This window comes from Astatotilapia calliptera, chromosome 11, assembly GCF_900246225.1.
Source record: "Astatotilapia calliptera chromosome 11, fAstCal1.2, whole genome shotgun sequence".
NCBI lineage: Eukaryota > Metazoa > Chordata > Actinopteri > Cichliformes > Cichlidae > Astatotilapia > Astatotilapia calliptera.
The window spans coordinates 17426974-17437048 of NC_039312.1; the positions used below are offsets into that span (position 1 = coordinate 17426974).

The 10075-nt window shown below is 40.2% G+C and overlaps 1 protein-coding gene across 2 annotated transcripts; it reads right to left on the minus strand.

Moving 5' to 3' along the window:
• Nucleotides 1-33: 33 nt before the first annotated feature.
• On the minus strand, nt 34-8527 carry tnxba (tenascin XBa). Of its 2 annotated transcripts, XM_026183366.1 has the most exons (16): nt 8511-8527; nt 6989-7080; nt 4471-5658; nt 4239-4370; nt 2972-4153; nt 2763-2885; nt 2464-2607; nt 2245-2364; nt 2014-2169; nt 1737-1849; nt 1507-1639; nt 1282-1433; nt 1102-1198; nt 834-995; nt 583-746; nt 34-492 (listed from the first exon to the last, which is right to left on the minus strand). In XM_026183366.1, the coding sequence occupies exons 3-16, from the start codon at nt 5540-5542 to the stop codon at nt 394-396; spliced, it is 3849 nt and encodes a 1282-aa protein (XP_026039151.1). In that variant the 5' UTR covers nt 5543-5658; nt 6989-7080; nt 8511-8527; the 3' UTR covers nt 34-393. The 2 variants fall into 2 exon arrangements, with proteins under 2 accessions (XP_026039151.1, XP_026039150.1); XM_026183365.1 differs by lacking the exon at nt 8511-8527 and having other exon boundaries at nt 6989-7105.
• Between the last annotated feature and the right edge of the window lie 1548 nt (nt 8528-10075).

Here is a 10075-nt window from a genome sequence, read left to right on the forward strand (position 1 = left end):
AAATTGCTTTCAGGAAATAAAAACTCACGAGACCAAGGTTAGCCACATTTATTCCAATGGAGTGAAACAGTGCATGTTTAATTACAGTAGTAGTGGGGTGGCATACAATTTTGGGGCACAAAACACATTTGTATTGAAATGAATGAGTCAGGCAGAACAGTAGAACAGAATTCAAAAGTTACAATAAAATTAGTTGTTACGTCTGCTATAAAAACAGATCAGAAAATTACTTGCACATTGAATCAAATGAACTGACAGCTGCAGCTATCAAAACAACTATAGGTTATTTTATTCGGACAGAGACACAGAAACCGTGAGATCCAAGGTTCTCGAAAATTTCTGGAGCTTTAATTTTCTGTCAGATGCAGAGTTTTCATGGAGGCTGGTCCATCCTTACCCATGAGTTGCAGGGGAGAACCTGGAGGGTCTGAACTTCATCTCAGTGAAGGGAATGGAGGAGTCTTTACCTTTCCAGTCTATCCAGACTATTCCCTAGAGCAGAAACAGAAAAAGAAAATCTATCTTTGGCCAGTGTGCTTTAAAAGATAAAAACGTTTAGAAATCAGCAGAGATTAGTCGTACCTGATTGTTACTGTTGATGCCATAAAGACCATTGAGGTTGACCTTGTAACAGTTTTTATACCACCAGCCTCCCATGTAGGCCTTGGCACAGTGGATCCCCATGGGATCAGGGTTCTTGTCTCGGGTTGAGAATGGACGACCGTTATGGTACCTCATAGAGTCACCTGTCAGAAAAGTGCATTGATATTGAGATCCAAATTGTCAGGTATAACTGCACTTGTTTTGTTTTAATGCAGTTTTTGAAACTGGACCTGCTGTTCCGGTGTAGCCAGACACGGTGAGCGTATAGTGCCTCGTCTCTGAATCGACAGAGAAGTTCGTGTAGTGAGCGTAGACGGTATGGTTTCCTGATCGCATATCCACTCTCAGACTCACAGGGCCAACATTAGTCAGGTTGTGCAGGAGCTCATTTCCTGGTGGGAGTTGGGAGAAAAGATGCTGTTTAAGCAGATGTAGTGAAAACAAAAGAAAACACTTTGAATCAGATAAAGTGATTAGAAGCTTGGCTTTATACTGTACCAAGCCAGAATTCTTCACTCAGGTTTCCAAAGCCAGCTTTGTATTCACTCCATGTTCTGAAAAAATCTGTTTTTCCATTCATCCTCCTCTGGAACACCTGCAAAACACAGAGACTGCTGTCTAAAACCCAAATAAAAGTCTATTTTTGACTTTTATTCAAGTGACTGCAGTTTGTCTTACTGTCCAGCCGCCTCCATCAGTCTCCATGTCACAGTAGACTCTAACTGCTCGCCCCTCTCGTCCTTGAGGGTAGATGTCCAACTCTCCTGAGTGCAGAGCTCCATTCAGCAGCTCCTGAGAGCACTCGGTAGGGAAAGGGAAGCGCAGTTTTCCTAACAGATAAAGAAAATTAGTTTTTAGAGTAATCACAAGATGGGATTACATTGCAACACGTAAAATGCATACCTGTGATGAATTCTGTGGTGACAACAGATGTATAGTGTCCATCTCTCTCGCCTTGCACCACAACAAAATAGCGGGACATGGGCAAAAGCCCAGTCAACTTGTACTCTGTGATGGTGGGCTCCAGAATCACCTCCTAATATAAACACAGTAACACACAGAGCTTTGAAATTCTGTAAAAGTCGGGTCTCTCTTTAATTATTGTATACCAAAGATCAAAAATTGCAACTGACCTTTGTCTCCTCTCCGGCCACCTGATAGAGCACTTTGTAGCTGTGATAAACGGCAGGGGTGGCTCTCCAAGCTATGACTGCACTTCGAGCCCCAACTTCACTGGCTTTGACCACTGAGAGACACAAGAAGCCCCTTGGCAGTTTTTCTTTTTTCTTTTTTTAAGTTTACTCACTTAAAACTAAACATACTCTCTAGGTTGCTCATCCATGAAGGATTATTTTATTCTCTCTTGTTTAAGATTATGATTTTACTTCATTTTCCCACCCTTTTGCTCACCATTTGCAGTAGTAAATGTTGTTGAGATGGCCATACTCTGCAGACTGTCCTTCTGGCTCAGCACTTTGACCCTGTAGAGGGTGCCTTTCTGCAGGCCTCTCAGCTGGTGCTCCACTGAGTTTCCTGACAAGGTCACGGTCACTGTCACATTAGGAGCTGTGGCAATAAGAGCATTCCGCTTAGTCGCAAGCACTTATTCATTAGTCATTATGTCAGTGTGGCCACACTCACTCTTAGAGGACTCGTAGCTGATGACGAAGCGGTCTACTTTCCCTAGACTGGGAGTCCACTGCAGCACAGCTCTGGTGTCTGTCACATTGACAACTTGAAGATGCGTTGGAGGGGCGGGCACTGCAGTTCGGATATTATCCACAGTGTTTATGTTTTATTTTTGCACTCCAAGACAAAGACAGTAGCCTTTTATAATAGTAAACTTGTCTAAGATTGTACCTGTGGTGATGACGGATGTGAGTGGATCACTCTGGAATTGGCCTTGTGTCGTAGTTACAGTGATTATGTAGGAAGACCCAGCAGACAGCTTGGACAGAACAACGTAAGACTGCTTAGAGCCCACTGTCACCAAGCGGTTCTCCCCTGTCAGGACGACAACAAGCACCACAATGAGACACTAAGAACATTTCCTAATAAACTGACATTAACCTTCACTTGGGTTGAGCTGGCATTAATTAAGTGTTTTATGCTGGATAACTCTGGTCTGAGATAAACAATATGAGCAGTACTTAACAGACCTGTTAAAATGTTGGTGTATGTGACCCTGAAGCCTGTGAACGTTGTCTTTGGTTTGGACCAGGAAACATTGAGAGAAGCCTCTGTGACATTACTGAAAACCATCTCTGTGGCTGGCTCAGGACCTAGCAAGAGAAAAAAGTACAACATAGTGTATCATTTGCTTAGATATTGATGGACTTATACATAAACGTTTTCCTGCTGTTATTACCTGTGGTTGCAGTTACTCTGTGAATCTTTGATCTTCTCTGTGCTGCTGTACCATATATATGCAGGACATAGCGCGTGTTTGCCCGCAAATTACTGAACTCCACAGAGCTCACATTACCCGGGACCACCATCGAGATCCTCTTGGTGTCAGCTTTAACTTTTGATCCATCAGCTTTCCTGGAGGAGGCAGTTGTGTTGGTGCGCTCACTCTGTACTAAGACTTCCGTTGCATTCCTAGCTGCAGAGGGCTTTTGTCCTGGAAGAGCTTCCTCCTCAAAGTCCTCGTAACCATCTTCGTCTCCTTCTGTCTGTGGCTCTCTTCTGATCACAGTGAAGTTCTTAAACATCCCTTGGGGTGCTAACCATGTGACTGTGAAGCTGTGGGAAGATATGTTTACAGCCTTCACAGATCCTAATCCAGATCCTCCGGTCCTCTTGATGCTGATCCCTGAGTCATGGTGAGTTGTTTTGTCATGATGAGATTTAGTCTTATCTGATGCAGCTCCAATGGTTCGATTCAATACATCCAGATTTATTTGTGTTCCTTTCCCAGTCTTGTCAGTTTTTTTGTCCACAGTCTGCAAAATTAAAGTGTCTAATTTACCTGTCTTATTTGGTTTATGGCCGGATGACTGAGATACATTCTTTTCACCCTTCGTGGACTGCTCCAAAATGTCCTTGTCTGTTTTGGTTTTGGTTGTCCCTGTGCCCTTGGAGATGGTTGTGTCAGTTTTAGAAACCTTCTTCACATTGCTTTGTGTTGCATTATTTTGTGGTTCATCTTTCAGATGGTCGGACGTTGAAAATGTTCTGCTGCCAGTCCCATCTTTAATGTTGGTTTCTGAGGCTGAGGGTGTTGTTTTGCCTTTTCGGGTTACCTCCTTCTTGTTTTCCTCTTGTTTCGGGAGACTTTTGTCAACAGTTGGGCGACTGGTGTTTTCAGGATTTGAAGAACCTTTAGTAGTTGTTTTCTTCACAGCGGTGTCTTCTTTCACTTGTGTTTTATCAACAGCTCCTTTGGCATTAGTGGCTTCTTTAGGTGTAGTGTCAGTCTCAGACACATTCTTCTGGAAAAGTGTTTGTTCTGCTTTGGTATTTTTCTCCTGCATGCTGTCCTTTCCTTTTTTCACCTGCAGGATTACAGTCTCCACTGTTGGCTGGATGGTGCTCCCTTTGCTAGCTTCTGAAAAGCCCAGGGAGAGGCTGCATCATTCAAAGGTTACATAAAAATATTTATTTTTTCTCATTTTAGTGCAAACATAACTTACTTTTGCTACACTCGGCTCCTTGTGCACACTTACTGCAGTCTAGACCCATGAATCCTTTGTGGCAGATACATTTACCCTTCTCACATTTCCCATTGTCACCACAGTCATTTGGACAGTTTGCAGAGCACGGACCTGGGCAGAAACAAACAGAACAAGGAATGTTTAATCCTGTCTATACTGAATAGTGTTTAAAATGATAAAATATGGTGAATAAATCATAAGAAAATGATACATTTATCTTTGAGAAAGGACATCTCTCTTTCGAGCCGAGCCACACGCCCTTTCAGTTCGGCCATTTCAGCCTCACACTCTCCACTGCAGCCACCAGGCAACAAGCTGATCTTATGAGTCATGACGAGTGGAGCACCAGGTTTCAGCTTCAGCTCCTGCTCCTTGGTGTTGCTTGAGTCGCAGCCCTCACTGATAATCACTTTGATGGGCTGCGAAGAGGCAGGCTTGTCTTTGCTGGATTCTTTGATTAAAACTGTGTCATTGGCAGAGGTTGTGACCTTTTCTTTGTCAGTTGTCTTTGCTGGAGTCTCCAGTGGCAACACAGTTGGAACTTTTGTGGGAGAAGGCTTGCCCTTGGACTTCACGTCATTGATGGTGGGGGACCTAGCAACAACAGTTTGATTGACAGATGGTGCGGGCTTGTTTTTTGTGGCAGCAGTGGACTTTATAAATGTTGACTGAGTATTTTGAACTACGGTGGTGGCAGGCCTGTCTTTGGCAGTATTCCCATGATCAGTTGAAGGAGACCTAATTAGAATAGTCTGATTGCCAGAGGGCTGAAGTTTGTGTTTGGTGGGTTTAGCACCGCTGGATGAAGCAGTCTTTATGGGTGTTGGCTGAACATTTAGAATTCCAGTGGGGGAATGCTTGTCTTTGCTTCCTTTTACTTCACCACCTGAGGCTGACTTAGGGGACTTAGTCTGGTTAACTGGGACTGTGTGCTTGTCTTTGTTTGAGAGGGTGCTTCTGGGTGTAGTAGCCTTTACCACTGACGGAGTGGTTTGAATTACTGTTGGGCTGTGCCTGCCTTTGGTGGTCAGTGTAACATTGGCTGTTGGAGATTTTTGCTTGGTAGCTGGAGTGGGTAAAACTGTCTGATTGATGGCATTTGGCTTAAGGGTGAGCTGGTTGGTCTGTTTGTCAGGGAGAGCAGTGGTTTTTGGTTTTGAACGGGTAAATGCTGCACTGGCTTTGGTCACATCACTTCCTGTGGAGTCTCTCTTCTCATTGGTTGTGGTTTGAATAGAGGGAAATGGGGTGAGAAGGAGGAGTAGTCCTAGAGTAAATAACATTTTGATCCAGCAACTGTGGTCAGAGAAGCTGTTGCTTCAGTGGAACTGAATTTACGTTACTGTAAATCTATGAATTCCTTCTTCTATATTTTGCTTTTTTCTTTGCCAGGTCTCACCTGGAAATGAAGACAGAAATAAAGAAAGAGCTGAATTATGGCAGAGTTGAATGCAGGAAACACTAACGTAGGCCATTTTATAGCTGATTTTTGAGTTCCAAGTAGGACTTTAATGAGCATACATATATCTTTTACAGGACTGACCAGCATCACATTCACAGAGCTTCCATTCACACTTAAAGCTCCTCAGTAGAACTGGCTAATCAGAGACTGGCAGCAATTTAAAAAGTGGTTAACTGACAAGACATTTCTGGCTTCTAAGTACTTACTTTTTCTATTCAGTTTCAAAAAACATTTAGATTTTTTTTCCTGAAAAACAAACTTACTGAAAAATTCTAATTGTTTTTGTTGTTTGTTTTTTGTAGTCTATTGCTTAAAAATCTACTTTTCAATTGTTTCAAGTTTTTCCAGAGAGGAAAATACGCATATGATGGAGAACTCTCAAAAATAAAATATCAGATATGATACACTAGGTGTTAAAGTGTTAATGCAGAAGCTGTATGCTGTGAGCTGACCTTTAGAGCTAACTAAGCAGATTTATTTAAATGACCTTTTAAGTATTTCCTTTGAGCTTTGCCACTTATATATACTATAAATATGCTATATACCTAAATACTCATAACTGGAAAACATGTCCAAACCTCTGTTATGTGCTTTTTACAATAAAGCTGCTGTAAAAATTGACACAGACATGCATCCAGATATTCAGAAGTGTTCCAAGTGTTCAGTCGTAAAGTGACTGCTGTTCAAACCAAGTAAGGTCTAAGTCACTGGACACTGAGCAGGAAGGAAAAGCTGACCTGAGTGGGAAACTCAGAGTGTGCCACTGAGACTATGTGGCCAGGTAACAGAGCTTTACTGTAAGAACTGTGGGACACAGTATGTCTTTCACTATACAGACGGTTACATAAAGCTCGTCACCCACAACTCATAAAACCACAAAAGAAAATACGTCCAGCCTTGCTTTTAAATGGGCTTCAGTGCTGGTTGAATTAATAAGTCTTCTTTATTTCTAAAACTGATAGAATTCATTTTGATTCCATGATTAAAACTAAAAGGAAAAATTTAGCAATAATGGGTTTTTTTTAAATTGTTTTTCCACTGCACTCACAAAAACTACTATTTATAAATCCTTTTCACTGTAAATAAAACAAGGAAAGAATCAACACCAAAACCCTTTCTACTCATTAAGACACAGAAAATTATAACATTATACTCTACAAATAAACAATAAGATTAAAAACCCATCCACACAAACACACCTGAAAGTAGGATGCTAGTTATTCCAATGCAGTTTTCACAAAAAAGGGGAATAAAAAGTTGCACTTACTTGAATAATGACTTGGTTCTTTCTTTATCTCTTTCTTTGACTTTCTCCCTCAATCTAATTGGAAGAGTGGACACAGAACTTCTTCAACTAACCTGAGAGGAAAGAGGTGAGAAGAAGGACCACCACTAGAAAGGAGGAGAGTGATAAAGTCTGCTCCTACTTAAGGAAAATCCCCCCACCCCCACGCCCTTTACCAAATCTTATGGTCCCACTCTCTCAACCACCATGAAAAATATTTGTATTGGACTTACAAAAAGGCATGGTATTTTACACTGGTTTCTGTATCTAACATGACAAGTTACTCTGTTTTATTTGCTTGCACAAAGAAAGCACATGTTTGCTTCTTATAGCTGAAAATCCACTGTTGATTCAAGAGTTGATTCAAAATGACTTCATTTAGTTTGTCTCAACAACACACTGAATTGTTGAACACGGCAACTGAATTGCTGAATTGTTTAAAACAATCAAATAAATCTTATCTATTTACCGGTAATTTAAAATTATTATGACTCAGCTTTGCAGATTGTATAGCAGTTATTTCACAAATGTCTGTCACATGTAACTTGCCTTATCCCAAAGATTGCTGCTAGCAGCACACAGTTTTTGGCTGAATAAAGCCCCGGTGTGAGAATCATGATTCATCTGGAATACATAACACTGTGGGCATTCAGAGCAGACTCTGGGGGACAGGACCCTCTCTCTATATGAATCGGCTGTTTGTTGGAAGTAATGAGATGTAACTACGTGGGAGTTATGTAAGTGACCAAATATCCAGCAGATTTAAGGAATCCTCTGTGGATGCATTGCATCTCAGACAAGATGGCCACCCACCAACCCACCTTTTGTAAACCACATGAAGACAAGTAGGCTATATCAAGGGTGTAGAGCAAACAAGGTATGTAAGTGACATTCATCTAAATGTACAAGAGAGCATATAGGTTAAGACACTGCGCTAACATAAGAAACATAAGAGGTAAGAAACTATGGGTGATACAGAAGAAGCGTGTTTTCTTTTACTTTTACGTCTGCTCAATCCATATATGTTACAGTGTGTGTGTCTGTGTGTGTAAAACGTCAGTTATTCAGCTTTTGTTATTTCATACTTTTGTTGCAAATATCTTGACGTAGCTAGGTTTTTCTTGGTAGACACAACAAGCAACTTACAATACACTGTTGTGGTATTGGAATGTCAATGACAAGCAGATAGTAAAAGTATAAAAATCGACAATAATTGCATATTAAATTATGGGGATTCCAGGCCGGCAGGAGTGCAACATTAACAGCTGATGCTGCACAGCAAAGCTGCTGGCGTCACTTGCTTTCTTAAAAATGGCATACAGTGTAACAAGTACTACTGTTAAATTACGGAAAACTGCCGGCAACAAAAAGGTTATTGTGCAGTTATTTTTACAGTGTACCTAATGTAATGTAAACTGCAGAAATAGTGCAAAAGTACGCAGAAATAAAGTATATGAGGCAAAAACAGAGTTTGCATAATTCTAACAAGCTTGAAAGTCAATACTTATCAATGCAGTGTTGCAGTCCAGACTGTGGGGAGGCCAGCCCATCACTGAGCTCTATTGTGTGTTTTTTCTTTCTCGGTAACACTGGTTCAATCCCTACACACAGTTTTGTATCCACACGCAACATAACATAAATCCTCATCTTAAAAAAACAGTATAAAGTTGCATAGCCTTCAGTACATTGATTTCCGTGTCTTTGTTGACCCTTGAGACAAAAACAGCTTATAGCAATTCAAACAACTGCCCTGAAGATAGACACTGTAGAACAGGCATTGGGTTTGCTTGTTTTAGTGTAGCTTTCCTTTTGGTTGGAAATGTTTAGTTGTAGTTTCGTTTTTATTTAGTTTTAGTGTTTTTGAGTAGCATTTTATTTAGATATAATATGCCAGAGGAAACATTTAGGTAACTCAGTTGAGATACTCCCTCTATATTTTCATTTTATTTTAGTTCGTTTTCCAAGTTAACAAAATGATTAAACTTCTTTTTTTTTTTTTTTTTCAAAAGTCTTGTTTTTATTTTAATTTTAGTAACTTTAGTGCAACCTGAGACTTGACTTGATAAAAAAATGATGTGGCTCAGAGACTTTATAGAGTGAGACTCAAGTCTAAACAAGAGAGCGCAACTCCCCCCAAATGCCATGGACTATATGTAAAGTTCAATGTTTAATGATTTTTTTTTTTTACAACATGTTGTCATCAGCTGCTTTTATAACAGCACTCTCATGTCTGACCTTTGACCTATGACCTTAGATACTAAAACTGTGTATTTAATTATTTTCTTTACCCTCATGATTGGAGCAGACATGGCTGAAATCTTTGGCTTCTATAAGCTGTAAAAAACCGAGATAAGATATATTCATGTAGTGTTTGAGTTTGTAACACTTTATGGTGTGATTGTAGCGCCGTAGGGCATCCCTGAAAAACTTTGAAGTCTGTTCTTTTAATGCCCTTTCATATGATATATTACTCAATAACACATTATTATTACTCGATACTCAATATAAACAGACAGACAAACAAACAGAAGCATACTTGCGCCCTGCCTTTGGGAGGAGAAAGCTATAAGACTGAACAGCAGCAGTCTTCTGAGGCATTCGGATCTATGGAATTGAGTTATATTAACACCACTGTGTGTTTTTACAGCTGTAATTGTTAAATTGTAGCTTCTTTTGTTAGATTACAAAAATGTAATCACATAACCTAAAGGGCAAGGATACAGTCAAAACAATTAACATGTAGTGTGGGAAAGCCAGGAATGGTTACACTGCATGTATAAGTATACAAGCAAGGCTACACATGCATATACACATTTACCTAATTAACTGGTTTCTATGAGCCATTTTACAGATACATACACACTTTCCTGTCTGTCTATAAATTAATCTCTGAGTCACAGAAGTCAAATAAACCAGTAACAAAGTAATGGGAAAGTCAGGTATATTCTTTTTCAGATGCGTATGTTGATTTGAAAACTGAAACTGAAGAAGCTGAGTGGTATTCCCCTATCCACCTTCTGTGGCAAAGTTTTATCCTGTTAACAGAACAAATCATGCTAAACAAAGTGA

What these genes read in the sequence shown, in the direction of transcription:
- tnxba (XM_026183366.1), bottom strand. Translation starts at nt 5,542, where the DNA reads ATGTTATTTACTCTAGGACTACTCCTCCTTCTCACCCCATTTCCCTCT. An exon ending in GTCCTTTCTCAAAGATAAAT is followed by an intron (nt 4,371 to 4,470) that starts GTATCATTTTCT and finishes GTTTCTGCCCAG; the next exon opens with GTCCGTGCTCTGCAAACTGT. An exon ending in AGGAGCCGAGTGTAGCAAAA is followed by an intron (nt 4,154 to 4,238) that starts GTAAGTTATGTT and finishes TGGGCTTTTCAG; the next exon opens with AAGCTAGCAAAGGGAGCACC.